We start from the raw sequence: 15,039 nt of genomic DNA, 5'->3' as shown, positions 1-15,039 counted from the left end.
AAAATCAAGTCCATAAAACTACTATGTGTGATTCACTTTGTTATAAAGCAGAAACTAACACACCATCGTAAAGCAATTATACCCCAATAAAGATGTTAAATAAAAAAAAAAAAAAACAGATATATAATTCAAAAAAAACTACTATGTGATTAGAAAAAAAAATATCGTTGGTACAATCAGGCAAAAGATCAAGTGATCATCAGGGAAATTAAAATCGGATTATAACCAGCCTTTTGACATTTTATGCTAAGGAAAGTAAATGTAAATAAAGTATCTGATACTCAGGCAAAACGGACTTTCAACTATAAAGAACTCTGACAAACTGTTATCAACATTCAAGAATTCAGAAAATATTGTTTCCATGAGTAATTTCTGAAGATTTTTCTAGAAAACAGACAACCAAAATGAGAAGAAAAACACTGATATAAAGATTGGTGGCAATCAGTAAATACATATTTACTTATAGAACTAAGATTAAATTAGAGCTAAGAGAGAATATAATATTTACATAATCTTTGACAATATAAAGTACAACTATAACAAAAGGAAAAAGAATAGAAAGTGCATAGAATTTTTTATTGTTCTTGTTTTTATCATACTGGTATTTTATTCTAAGACTGTTTGTTGTGTATAAAATGTGAGATAATGTAAATGAATAATATATTATATTTCTAACATTTTCGCTAAGGAATGTGAGCAGCCTCTAGGAGCTGGAAAAGGCAAAGAAACAGATTTTCCACTAGAGTCTCCAGGTGGGAATGCAGCCCTGCTGACGTCTTGATTTTAGCCCAGTGAGACCCAAATCAGACTTCCAACCTTCCGAACAATAATAAATTTGTATTGTTCAAACCACTAAGTTTGTGGTAATTTGTTACAACAGTGATATAAAGTTAATACAAATTCCAAGCAAGAACCATACAGCAAAGCCCAGTCAACCCACGAAACCATGAAAGATAGTAAAAAAAAAAAAAAAAAAAAAAAAAAATGTAGTTTTGAACCACTAAGTTTTGTTAAAAAGCAATAGATAACTAGAATAGCAAGGAAGTTATCAAGTCTATTAAGTTGTCTTTAAAGAACCCATGAGCCTAACTGAAAAGACTTCCTTTGGGCAAGGAGGAGATAATTTGAGCAGCAATAAGGATAATACTTCAACAGATTGAAACATCAAATTCCTTTAAATCTATGACTCCATAAAGATACAACAAAACTGATCACCTTTGGATGATATTAGAAAGCCAATTCATTATTTTCAAACCTCATAAGTTAATGGGAAAAAAAAGGCTCAAACACTTAGCTTACATTTCTTATCTTCTCTACCAAACAGAGAAGAGGGAAATTTTTCTTCATATAAGGTTTCCACTAATAAAGAAGGAATGATTGAATTACAGAATTTCTAGCATGTAATCTATAATTAATTAATGGCTCTAGGCATTAAGAATTAGTAATAGCTAACATTAAAAAAAAATGCTCAGATGGCAGAACACAACAGTAAAATTAAGTGGTCTTGAAAAAAAAAAAAAGAACCTAAATCTAATATAGCTTCTAAGTTCAACTACCAATTTATAGCACACACAAAGAACACAGGACAGAGGAACATATTAAACTACACCAGGAGGACACCATCAAAAAAATCCAACATAAGAAATTCTACATGTAAATATATTTGTTTTTTCAAACAAATACATTTCAAGGGAAAAAAACAAGGATGGAGGGGGAGGCCTATAGATTAAAAGACACTCAGACATAATTTTATAACTAAAACTAAAATATAGTGTTTAAGGATCTTCCCTTGAGCAATTCAACAGTAAAGAAAGACAGCTAGAAGGTCTAATCCCAGAACTCTCCATCACTTAGAGATCAATGGAGATGGGGGCGTCAGCCAAGAAGATTGAGGAGTGACTAAAGAAACAGGAGGTAAAGCAGACTGGTGTCATAGAAGCCAAGAGAAGAACATGTTCCAAGATGGGGTGGTTGTCAACAGAGTTAAAGGCTGCCATGAAGTCAGTAAGATGAAGACTGAAAATGGTCATCAAATTTGTCAGTATGGAGTTAACTGGTGCCCTTGCTAAGAGCAGTGTCAGTGGAGGGTGAGGGCAAAGCTAGCTCAGAACGAGTGACCGTAACTAGAAAGTGAGAAGAAACCAAATATCTAGAGGCAACATTTTCAAGACGTTCACTTAAGAAGAGGAGCAGAGAAATAGCCTGGTGGCTAGGGGAAAATGTGGGGTTAATGGAAATCGATTTTTTAAGTGGAATTTATTTGAGCGTATATGTATGCTGAAGGAGAACTTGAAGACATAGGAGAGAAAGAGGGTAACCAAACAAGAGAAATTCTTGTGGAACTGAGAGGGGATGAAACCCAAATCACACATGGATTTCAGATTTATTTTATTTTGTGTCATTTAAAAAATACTGGTCAGGACTCACTAGATTGATTTAATGACCCACAGTTTGACAAACAACTGATCTAGGGCATATTATTTTACCTTCCTGAATCTATTTCCTTATCTGTAAAATGCGGATGACGATCTCATAAGGTTGTTATGATGGTCAAGTAAGACATTACATGTAAAGTACATATAGGGTACTGAGCACAGTTTGTGCTCAATGAATGATAACTATTATTAATACTATTTTAAAAAACAAAGAAAATTAATAAGGTCTGAGTCTGGGCATAGCCAGCATCTAGGCTGCTGCCCAAACCTCAACTAATATTTTCATCATAACCACAAGTATCAACTCCATGGTTCTCAAAATAGTGACACTACCTCCTGCTGTGTATCACCAGCTACTTGTATTTGTGTGATTGTTTAGAAATAGTAAAAAATTATGCTTGAGTTTTATTTGAAACACTTCCTTTCTATAAAATCATCTAGATATTTAATAGATAACATGGAAATTTTGATAGCATTCTGAATTTTAAAACATTCCTTCCAAACAACCATACAAATACATTTTTCCAAGCCAAAACAGATATCCTTATGCTTGAGATGCTATTTCTAATTTCTAATTTATTCTTACAGGTTAATTTGCAAAATGAAGTTGTTTGGATGATTGGTTTGCAGTAAACATGGTATACCAAATTGGCTTCTAAATTTAGAGAAAGGTTGAGTCTCCTCTTATAGTAATCGAGAAATAATAGAAGTATTAATGATAATGAAACTTCCATAATTAAAAAACTCAAATTCTGAAATAACAAGCAGAAATGAACATTAGTAGGTAGTAGCAACATAAACTGTAATTTTTGCAAATGGTTATTTTGAGCTCTTTTTATGGCATAATGCAACCTCCAAAATTCAATTTACTAAATGATAATATATGTCCCATATGTGTCATAATTAAGTTCCATAGTCTTTGGAGAATTTAGTACTATTAAACATAACAAAGATATTGGAAATAGTGCATAAAAGTCTAAGAATCATAAAAGAAAAAGTTGTTTTTAACAGATGCTATGATTTCTATGTCTGATATTTGAAAAAATTTTAGAAAGTAGTATTGTTATCCATATAAATGTATTCAAAGAAAAATCTTATTTATGTATAATATGATTTGAGGATGAACTCTAGATTTTGAATACAGTAGACTCTGTATCTTTTCTTGGAGGTTTTTGAGGACCGATTTTTGGTAATATCTCCTTGGCATAAAATGTTTTATGAAGTCCAGCTTCTCGAAGTGCTAACTCAAAACGAAGTCTAGGGTCAGAAATTATCTGTAGAAATAAAATGATTTAAATAAATAGCATTTCATTGAAGTAAATTTTATCATTTAGTTCTGTATTTCCCCAAGCCGTGTAATTTGTTTTTACTGGATAGATGACTAGATGACAGTAAATTCTGTGTATACAGTGACTATATTCTGAACTTACTGAAAATATCCAAACTTTTGACATTATTACTTTCCAGTATATCAGTGGTTTCCAACATAAGATGTACAGAATATTGTATACTAGATTAGTCAAAATAAAACATTAAAATTATTAAAAGATGGGATAAAAGAAGCTTACTTTCAGTACGATCATTGATTTGTTATTTATTGTTAGCTGTAATTATAAAATATAAACAACCATTGATTAAACCTAAACCACAACCTTGTAAATCTGTCTTTAAACAGACATTTTAATTTCTCCATCATTTGGAAATATGTAAATTAAGTTCAAACACATGGCCACTACTTGAAAAACAAAATCAATAGAACTTTTCTTCCAAGGCCAGATTTCTATTTCAAGCAGAACTAGAAAATGCTTCCATCAATCTGACTCTAAGGGGTATAGACATATGAGTAGTTCAATTTCCCTTTTCATTTATAGCTGATTGGACATTATTCCTCCTTCTATGAATATTAATGTCAACAGACACTGTTTGCAATGATAAGAAGGTGGCCACGTATGGCTTTCAGCTAATGAAACATTTTACATGAACTTGAAGTCCCCCTAGAGGATGGGATAATAAGCCATTGAAAGCAACCCCTCCTTCAAGGAGCTCTTACACTAACAGAGGTAAAAAAATGTACCCAGATAACTACAGTCCGTGGCAACATGTGACAGATGCTCCAAGAGTAGTAGAATACGGAGAGACATCTCCTGGTGCCAACGAGACTAGGATGGTCTCAGGTAAGGAGGACAACTTGAGCTAACTTTAAAGTTCAACTTACTCTTCTATAAAGCTGGGGATGGGGCTGGGGGAGGAAGAGAGATCAAGAAAGAAAGGCACATGCAAAATCAGAGACGAAATAGGTTAAGTTGGGATTGGGGTAATCTGGGTAGAGTACTTGGTACCATTGGGGAACACTGAAAAAGGACACTTCTAAGACTGGGACTTGAATTTTAAAGGCTTGAAGGCTATGCCAAGGAGCCTGGGGAGCTACTGAGGTTGTGTTTCTGTTTTCAGCATGGAACTAATATAATCATTGCTGTTGCATAAGAAGATGCATCTGATTACAAGTTCACGATAAATTAAGGTGGCAGAGAAAGAAGAGACGGAGGCAGGGAGAGTGCTTAAGAATCGACTACAATTGTCTAGACATGAAATAATAAATGCCTAAAATTGGCTGGTAGCAAGGAAGAGAGAACTGTCCAAAATACTATGAAGGGAAGAATCAATAGAACTTGGCAACTGATCAATACAAGGACTAGGGGCAACGATGCATATAAGTCAGGAATAACACTGAGATTTTTGTCTGAAAAGCAACGTATTTGAGCCTTAGACCTAGGTTTCTCCTCTTTTGCTCCAAAAGAGTCTCCCTGGTCACTCTCATCCACTTTGAAGGATTCATGCTCCACCTGTGTGCTGTTGACGTCCTCATTATCTCCAGGATTCACCTTTCCCCCCCCAGCTCCAGAACTGTGAGTTTTAAAATGTTTTCATAATTCTGTTTTTTTCAATACGTATCAAGTGAAATGAAGATCTCCCTCACATACTGACCTCCATTTCCCCAATTCTCCTACCCAGATGAAGCCCATCAGTTTCCTGTAAGTGTGTATTAGACATCTTCAACCTAAACCTGATATGAACAAAATAAATGCTCTCTCCCTAAGTCCGCTTTTCCTTCTGAATTCTTATATGATTAATGGCAGCACCACCTAATGATTATAATTTACTGAATTACTACTAGGTGCCAGACAATATTCTAGGCAATTGACATTTATTATACTAATCCTCACAAGAACCTTACAAATTGTTTTACAGATGAAGTAAACAAGACATAAAGATGTTAATAGCTTACACAAGTTCACACAGCCAGTAAATAGTGGATGTGGATTTCAATCCAAAATGCAGGCTCTTCTCAATATCACTCACTGCCTAGTTTAGAATCACCCTCACTCATTATCCCCCTCCTCTTCTCAGCCAGAGCCATCCATGCCCCTGCCAGGCCACCCTCCCCTCACTCCATGCCATTTCTATGAGGGCTCCACCATCTTCAAAGGACCTGACTCCACCTCCACCAATTTTCCATTCAGGACACATTGCTATAACATAAAGCTGATTATATAATTCACCTGCTTCAAAGTCTGACCTCTGCTCACAGGATAAAGGTCAAAAGTCTTAGCAAGTAAGATCTACTATACTTTTCACAGTCTGACCGGAATTTATGTCTCCAGTCTCATCCCCCAGCACCCACCCTTACCATGTACCTTACACTGAACACATACCGGTAAGGGTCACCCTCTTCTGCTTGGTGAAGCACTTATTTCCTCAGCCCAGGTACCTGAAAGCTTTTCAGCTTCTGACTTCAATTCTTTGTAAGCCCAACTGCCCTCCCTGCTTTGGCTTCTGGAGATACCCGTGCATTTTCTAATTAATCCCTCTCCCTACACCCACCCCTCCCCCCAATCCAGTTTTGCTGTTGTTTGTTTTTAACTTAAATTATCTGGAATGAATTCTGTCACTGCTGCCAAAATTCCTCAACTAAGATGGAGCTTAGTTTCCCCTTTTCCATTTCTCTGACTTCCCATTCAGGGCTGCCAGTTCATTCCCTTCCTCTTGACGCTGCAGCCCTTAGCCGGAGGCAATCTCACCCTAGTTGAGTTATTCCCATGCATGCTACTTTCCTTCCCAGAGCAACTCCCCTGCTCACTTCCTCCACACAGGACAAGTTTATCTTGCTCAGGATGCAGCCCTGGCACCAGGCTCAGTGCCAGATACAGTATATGTTCCATAAATATTTGCCCAATTAATATGTGAATTGTTCATCTTTTTATTCCCTAGCAAAGTATGCAGTGCATAAATGAGGCACACTCGATTTATTTGTCAGTGAGTGAATGGATGAAGTTTCCTGCTTTTTAAATAATTAAATAAGCATTTAGCTTTTCTTAGATTTGTAAAGTTAACAACTACTTTCTCCCTTAACTTCAGTGATATCCATTCATTCATATGTCCTGGCTCCTTCTCTTCCATCCATCCATCTAAAAAAACCTTTAAAAATCTTTTCTCAGCTATAGAAACAGATTAAAATGATTCAGAAGTTCCTAGAAACAGTTAAATAACCTCTTAATACCTTTTCCCACAGCAAATGTTTCATCGTTAGCTCTGATACATTATTTTCTGTTCATTTTAATTTCAGAAAGCTTCCCTCTGCTTTGTCTTATCAGTACCATTAGCTGTTTCTTTAATAGGATTTATGTTATGCATTAAAAAATTCTGAATATGATAAATATTTAAACAAAATACAGTATTAACAAAACTTTAAAATTTTATAAAATTATTTTTTAGATTAAAATAATTTTCAATGACATAACATTTCTACATAAAGTGTTTTGTTCTATGGTCACCTATCAACTATTTTATATTAAGAATTGTTCAGTAATTATGTGCTCTCACTTAGAAATAAAAATTATGCTAATATGGATGGTATTTAAATGTAAATATTGAAAATAATTTGTAACCCAAAACACACACTTCTACAATTCTTATCATCATGGCTTTTGCATCAATCGTGCTAATTTCCATAATTACCTGCTGTTCATTGTATGTATTCAATGTGAAGAGTGGCTTTTGAAGAATAAATTCTTCTTCGATTCCAATACCCATCCTCGCTTTTGATGCCATTGTGTCTGACATCATTCTAACAGGATCAAATTGAGCGACAATAGCAACCTAAAAGAAGAAAAAGCATGGCTACTTGGAACAAGATACAAGCAAAATGCTTCTGGGCAACATTATTAATGATAATGTCCATTAAAGTTAAGAAATTTTATTAAAGATTACATAATTACAGTTATGATTAAATTTAGATAAAAATTTCTTTTTCATCCAAAGTCAAGGGAAATTTTATATAGAAAACCCACATATTCAACCACCTTGAAAGTAACCAAAAGTAGAAAACATTAATTTTTAACCACTAGCAATCTACGGCCATGGTAACAACCCCATGAAGCTTTCTAGAAAGTTTAATCTGATTAAGCTGAATCTAGAGCATGTCATTTATGGGTAAAGTCATGTGTGTTGGCATTATTCAGCAAGACGGGTGAGTTTTCATTGTACCAGGCAACTAGATTTCCAGGGACTGTTAAAAACCATTGTTTCCCCTTCCAGTGAAAAACTGCAGAGTCGTTTCAACCCAAATGCCCTTGTCCTTTATGATAATTGAAATTGTTCAAACCTGTATCCTAATGAAAAGAAGCCACTAATTTTGTAAATTATATGCACCATTAATAACACCTGCCTGTTAATTCCTAAAGTCAAGAATTAGCATTAAGAAAATGGCATTTTTAATGCCATTTAGAAATTGTAATGACATAACTGGGGGTTGAACATACTTTAATTATTATAGGTTTCCTAGCCAAAATGTCTTTTACTGTAGTTCTAAACACTGATTACAGATAACGGGCACAGATATTTCCTCTTTCAAAGGGCTCACAGATGGAAAGAATCCTAATCATATGGACTCTGTAGTTATCAAAATTGTATTTTGAACAAGAATGTGTTTAGTAAGAGTGACATTAAGTTTTGTCTCCCAAAGACCATGGTATATCACTATTTGCTAATGATTGAATAATTTAAATTTTGTTGAATCTAAGATGACCAGGACTTAAATTCAAAGTATAGGAATATATTCCTATAATCTATTTTATAAAAGATGATATAATAGTTGTATGCATTTACACTTCCTCTTTACTAAATATTTCATTTAACTAGACTTCCTTGGTTTGAATCCAGTTTGACATTTACTAGCTATGTGACTTTGGGGAACCTCTGGGCCTCCTCAGTTTTCTATGAAGTAGGAATAATAATAATTCCTACATCATAGGGTTGTGGTAGAGATTAAATGAGGTAAAACCTAAAAGCTAAAAGCATTTAGAAGAGTAATGTGAATGCACATTACTACAAACTTGTGAAGTAGGTACTATTATTATGATTCCCATTTTTCAGAGGAAGAAATGAAGCTTAGGGAGGTTAAAAGACCTAAGTTTTCTCTGTCAGTAAGTAGTGAACCAGGTTGTACCAGTTTTGAAGGACACCAGAGGCCAAGTTCTTACCCAAGATTCTATACTGCCTTCACTGACAGAGAAAAGAAACCAGACAGTCATTTCCTATCAGCTGGGAAATGGTGTCAATGAAGACTTTAGAGCTTGTGAGTTGAGCTAATCACTTTCAGGTTAAAAACTATGAAAAATTACCAAGTAAAACTATTTTATTACATTTCCCAAGGTCTTAAATTCTTGCTCTTGCCGACTACTACCTTTGGAACTTTTGCCTACTTTTACGAGCCAAAGCAATGGGAGACTTTTATTTCTCCACAAAAACAGTATTTTTATAAAGTGGTTTTTAACCTGTTTGTTGACTGTCGGATGTTTCCAAACAGAGGTTCCTACCCTAGGGAGGAATATTTTGCTCAATCTCCACCACATTTTTTCGAGGAGAGTAAAATCTTTCGGCTAGATGCAGAGTTTCACTGCTGTACATGGATACTATTCAGCTTATAAACTAGAGGTAATATGGATGCATTTAAATCTTGGGAGAGCTATTTTAAAGGTGCTGATAAAATTCTTTTAATACACTAAGAAACTGGAAATGGTTCAACATAAATCTAATTGCTCCCAGCAATGAAGACCAGTGTCCCAATTTGGGAAAGTTACATTTTATATAGCAGATGTCATGAACTAAGCCCTAGTAATAATGTTATTAAGAGCACTTAGAAACATTTTTTTAAACCACCCATGAAATTTTCCAAATTAAAAACACCTGTTTCCTCAGGGCTTCTATTCGCTTCTCTCTCTCTGCTTCTTCAAGTGCTTCTTGAAGGGTCACTTCTTTTTTCTCCAACAAACGCTTTTCCAATAATTCTCGTCTATATTTAACCCTTTAAAAATAATGCACAGGAAAGTTAGGAAAACATCATGATAATGGAGATTACGTGGATGGGTGCATAGGGACAGAAGGCAACTCATAAGTGACATCACTGTCATACTGTTTTTACTTGCTTTTGGTTGATTTCTCATATCAAAACAATAAAGGATGCTTGTATAAAATACAATTTATGATAATTCTAATAACAATCATAGAACTGCAGGTCATGGGGCAGGAAAACATGGGGTAAAATCAAATCTATCTCTTTCTTCATTAAAATCTTTGTATGAAATGTCATCTGCCACAGCTGCAGCTAATCCAACCCGACAGATAAAAGCCTCGCTCTTATTTCAGCCGTCTTCTGATAAGTTCTAACACAATTTGAGATGTTAAAAAGGCTATATTACTGATTAAATATACATAATTTTAGAAACACTGGTAAATAAAATACTAGAATAATATGCCCAAAGTATCTCAATTACTAGACTTTAAACCAAACTCCATACTGTTATTCATAACTGTGTGTGTGTGTGTGTGTGTGTGTGTGTGTGTGTTAAGAAACTTTGAAAACTGCACTTTGACTGTAGATGGCAGCAAAAACATGACTTTCCCTTAGCATTCTGTTTCCATCCCCCTTAACAGCAGATATTAAAACGGCATATTTAAATATCTGTTTTAATACTCCCAGGTTCATTTGGGTCTCCTCGGCTGCCTTTTCAGGCAGCCCCCCTAACCATCTTCTTTGTAGAGATAAGATTTGTCTTTTCAAAAACAGTAGGCACCTGGGTTCTCGAGGGAGTAGGTGGCCGTTGCCTCTGTCTTCTATCATTAACGGTTTAGATTTAACTTCCTCTATGGCATCAGTCACAAATGTGCTTTACCCTAGCGCGCACACCTGCATTTTCCATGGATATCCCTTCGCTAGACCCTTTTTTATTCTGAATCCCGACATTTACTGAGGTGTTCACTAGGCACCAAGTCTTGTGCTAAGGGCTTTACCTCTTTTAGCTCAATTAGACATCACATGTTGGGGTACCGCTATTGATCCCACGTTAGGGTATCACTATTGATCCCATTTTAAAGATAAAGAAATGGAGGCATAGACAAGTGACGTAAATTGTCCAAGCTCTCACACCCAGTTAATGGCAGAGCCTGAGGTCAAACCCAGGCAGACTGGCCCCAGGGCCCATGCCTACTCCTCACCCTCTCGCCTCCATGCAACTAACCACTATGCTCTTCTCTCTTCTCTTCCTGACAACCCCACTCACCTCACTGACTTATATGTGCCAAACCCTGTGCTAGATATTGAAAGCACACTGAGAAAATGACTGTTCTTAAACAGTTTGTAGTTTAACAGAGACACAGACAAGCCCAAGAACTAAACAAGGTATACAGTGTCTTCAGAGAGGTATAAATAAGGTCCACTGAGAATTCAGAGTAAGGTGCGATGACTACTTGCTGGGCTGTGAGAGAGACTGGTGAACTTCAGCAAGAGCTCTTTAGAGGAGGCAGCATCTGAGCTGGGTCTGGAGGACTAGAATTTGCAGAGGCCAGGAGACACAGTGGCCAAAGTGGGACAGAGCAGGAGCCGGAATGGGGGTGAGTCCAGGGAGGCACTCGCATTCAGGCTCCTGCACGTGCAGCGCTGGCATCCAAGAGTGGGCGACTTCTTCAGTTTTGCATCCCCGGGGGCCTCACTTGCCCACCTCGTCACAGCCCTGAGCAGGAAAGGGTTCATGGTGGCTAGAACAGAGAAAGTGGATGAGCAGTGACAGAGAGGCCAAGAAAAGCACTGGAGGGCTGAACCTGGTAGTTACATGGTTCCCTCAATGATTTGCTCCTGGGGAGGAAACCGTCTTTAAAATCAGGTTGCTCCTGAGGCTGGCACTGAAGAAGGTGCTCTGGGAAAGGACAGAAGGGAAGCAGGCAGCAGATGCTTTTCGAGGACAAAACCCAGAATGGGGTTTGGAAGGAAGATCCTAGCCTCACTTGATGGCTGTGGCTGTTCTCCGCCATCATCTCCCATTTCAGGAGTCAGTACAGTCAGCTACATGGATTAAAGAATCTGAAGACCAGATTGCTCCCCTTCTTTGCCGCCTCCCTGTCATGGAGAGCTCTATTTCTCTTTCCCTCCAGGTTCACTAAGGCATGACACAACCTCCCTAATGAGGCTCTACTCAGTTTAAGCACTGAGTACAAGCTAAGTGAACTACTGTGAAGGTTCAATTAAAAGACACCCTGGGGGCTTCCCTGGTGGCGCAGTGGTTGAGAATCTGCCTGCCGATGCAGGGGACACGGGTTCGTGCCCCGGTCTGGGAGGATCCCACATGCCGCGGAGCGGCTGGGCCCGTGAGCCATGGCCGCTGAGCCTGCGCGTCCGGAGCCTGTGCTCCGCAACGGGAGAGGCCACAACAGTGAGAGGCCCGCGTACCGCAAAAAAAAAAGACACCCTGGGATTTGACAATTACCATATGTTAATTCTCAGAACTTTTGAAAAGTTTCTCTTCCTCTGGATGTATAGGTTGCTTTGTCTGCAGCAAAGTTTTGGCTGCTTTGTGGGAAAGTAATAGTTGTTTTATTTGGAGGAGCTTGACTAGTGAGGAAGAGGTTGCAGAGTGAGGCATTTGAGGCTGTGTGATAAAGAAAGTTGGCTCATGCTTTACTTTGAGACTCACTCATTGCTTCAACAAAAATTTGAGCACCTCTCTGCATCCATCACTGTGCTAAGCACTGGAGATACGATTTCGACACAGGAGACACACTCCTGTCCTCACAGAAGTGACCATATAATGCCGATACAAAGACCCAGGCAATTATGACACAGGGGGACTCTTGCTCTGATGGGACAATGGGGCAGAGGTCATGGGAGAGGTACCTTTGCCAGACTTGGGGCATTCAGGGGAGCATCCAACAGGAAGTGGTCTGAATTTCAGATCTAAAAAGGGAGAAGGAATTCTCCAGATGGGGAGAGAATAGAAAGAATGTTCTAGGTAGAAAAAAAGAAATGGCAATATGAAGGCCCAAAAGGTGGAAGAACACGGTACTTTTGAAGAACTGAAAAATATTTGGAATGACCAAAAATGAAAAATGTAAGGTGAGGAGTGCCAAGAGCTGAGGCTGGGGAGGCAAGAGAGGCCAGACGGCGGGGGCTTTGCAAGCATGAGGGCTTTGATCAGGGCAATGGGATCAGAAAGCTCTCTCCTATAATATGGAAGATGGATTGCAAGGAAGCAAGACCAGAAAGAATTATCCAGATGCAAGTTGATGGTTTCCTGAATTAGGGCAGAGGGAGGGGTGCTGGTAGGAGTTAGGGAGAAGACATGTATTTAAAATTTATGTAGAAAATAGAATAAGTAGGAATCGTTAGTGTTTTTTATGGGAAGAGGGGAGAGGAAGTTAAGGTTTCTGTCTTGCATGATGAACAATGGCATCCCTCACTAAAACTGGGGACTTAGAGAAACCAGGAAGAGAAGGAATCAGGTTCAGTTTAGACACAGATCTGCTGTCATAAGATCTGGGCTGGAGAAGTGGATGGGGATCTTTATCAATGGCATGGGATTGAGTCTGAGGGACAGATGGCACCAGCCAGGAAGAGACTGTAGAGTAAGAAGAGAGGCAGGCCTTGCATTGGTTCCCAAGGAAACAACTTTTTTTCCTTCTTTTCTATATATATTTTCAGTATTTATAAATTTTATATCATTCATTCATTCGTTGGCTGGGTGCCTACTCTGTGCCAAGCACCGTTCTAGGGTGGGTGATCCATCCTGATTAAAACAAAACAACCCGGCTCTCATAGAGTTTCAATTCTAGACATATATATTTATTCATCTATTTAGAAGTTTAATTTCTTTTCAAAAGGTGGGGGATATTATCAGTTTAATTTCCCCACTCTGCTACAACCCAAGGAAGCAACCTTTAAGAAAGGGGCAGAAGAGGAGGAAACTAAGAGAATGAGGAGAAATGGTGGCAAAGAAGCAAAGGAAGATGGGAACAGCAATGTCACATGCTACAAATCAGTTATAATATCAGATAATCATTGGATTAAATAACAGGAAGGCATTGGCGACCTCGGCATTAGAGAGGTGGCTGAAGAATTAGCGGGAGATAAGGAAGTAAGAGGGAGCAGAGACAACCCCTTCAGTAAGACTGATGCCAACGGGGAGGAGAGAGGCAGGGCAGTGCTGGAGGAAGCTGATCACAGTTGCATTGGCTCCAAAGTGATGATCAAGATGACTCTGACTACCATGAAGATTGGCCAAGGGAAGATTTCAGGAAACAGACACACTCAAATTCTTCATTCTTAGAGATGTTATCGTTTAAACTCAAATAATAATTCACTGTAAAGGGGGAAGCTCTTGGTACATCTTTCTTTTCCCAGTCTGGATAGAAAAATGTCTTTGCCTAAAGAGAAGTGATGCAGAAAAACTCCTGGGAGAAAGCCAAATACTCACATATTCATGGGGAAAGAAAATAGCAACACAGTAAAGTCAATCATTTGGAAAATTTTCCACATAAATACCTTCAGCCATTTGAGGTAGCAGCTTTTCTCCAAATTAAACTGTTGCTATGAAAGTCAATGTCAGGAAGTGGCAAAACTCAATAGTCTTTAAGCTCTGCACTGAATTCCCAAACAGGAATCCTAGGTTCTTCTCTCAGTCTGTTTTATGCTCCTTGAGTTGACGAAGGTTGAGAGTGCGGCAGAGGAGGCCTTTTCCACTCCTCTTGGGGGAGGAAAAGCATCATACTGTTCAAAAGCAACAGCTGCTGCAGAATCAGGCACAGCATTAACAATAATCTGAGAAGGATTTTGTTTAAGCCTCTGGACCTGAGTGTAGGTGAAGGGACAAGAAGCTTTCATGTAGAAATGGAGAATTTTTGGATAATTTTGGATAATTTTTATGTGTGTATTGCACTCTAAGAGATGAGTATACAAATGCAAATGGTTTGGAAACACCATGAACTTCAGTAACAGCCTCCCTTTGCTTTAGTGAAACTTCAGTAAGAACTGGGCAAAATATTAAGTACAAAATCTTGACCTCCCTCCTATCTGGAGACACAGGTAACTTCAGTCTAAAAGGAAGCTACAGCAAACAAGAGGGGAAAAAAGACTTCAGAATAATTGCTGGTAGTGGGAGGTTCTACAGTTTTTGTGCTTTTTTTTAAAAACTTAAGCAGTAAATAAAACAGCATTAACAACACATCTTAATTAGATTACTCTAACCAGTATGGAACTCCCATCAAAAATGTTTCAGGG

The 15,039-nt window shown here is 37.8% G+C and overlaps 1 protein-coding gene across 1 annotated transcript in view; it reads right to left on the bottom strand.

Moving 5' to 3' along the window:
* Positions 1-3,438: 3,438 nt before the first annotated feature.
* CCDC148 (coiled-coil domain containing 148) overlaps positions 3,439-15,039 on the bottom strand; it is a 268,876-nt gene continuing 257,275 nt past the window's right edge. The window contains exons 13-15 of the mRNA XM_022569774.2: positions 9,681-9,798; positions 7,452-7,592; positions 3,439-3,709 (exon numbers count right to left, since the gene is read on the bottom strand). Of these exons, the coding sequence (XP_022425482.1) occupies positions 3,563-3,709; positions 7,452-7,592; positions 9,681-9,798 (406 nt within the window). The 3' untranslated portion in view covers positions 3,439-3,562. The remainder of the gene's footprint in view (positions 3,710-7,451; positions 7,593-9,680; positions 9,799-15,039) is intronic.

The sequence above is a fragment of the Delphinapterus leucas genome, chromosome 8 (genome assembly GCF_059928025.1).
Source record: "Delphinapterus leucas isolate spDelLeu-1000000601 "Yukka" chromosome 8, BTC_Dleu_Yukka2, whole genome shotgun sequence".
Taxonomy (NCBI): Eukaryota; Metazoa; Chordata; class Mammalia; order Artiodactyla; family Monodontidae; genus Delphinapterus; species Delphinapterus leucas.
This window is presented reverse-complemented; position numbering and strand designations above follow the sequence as displayed.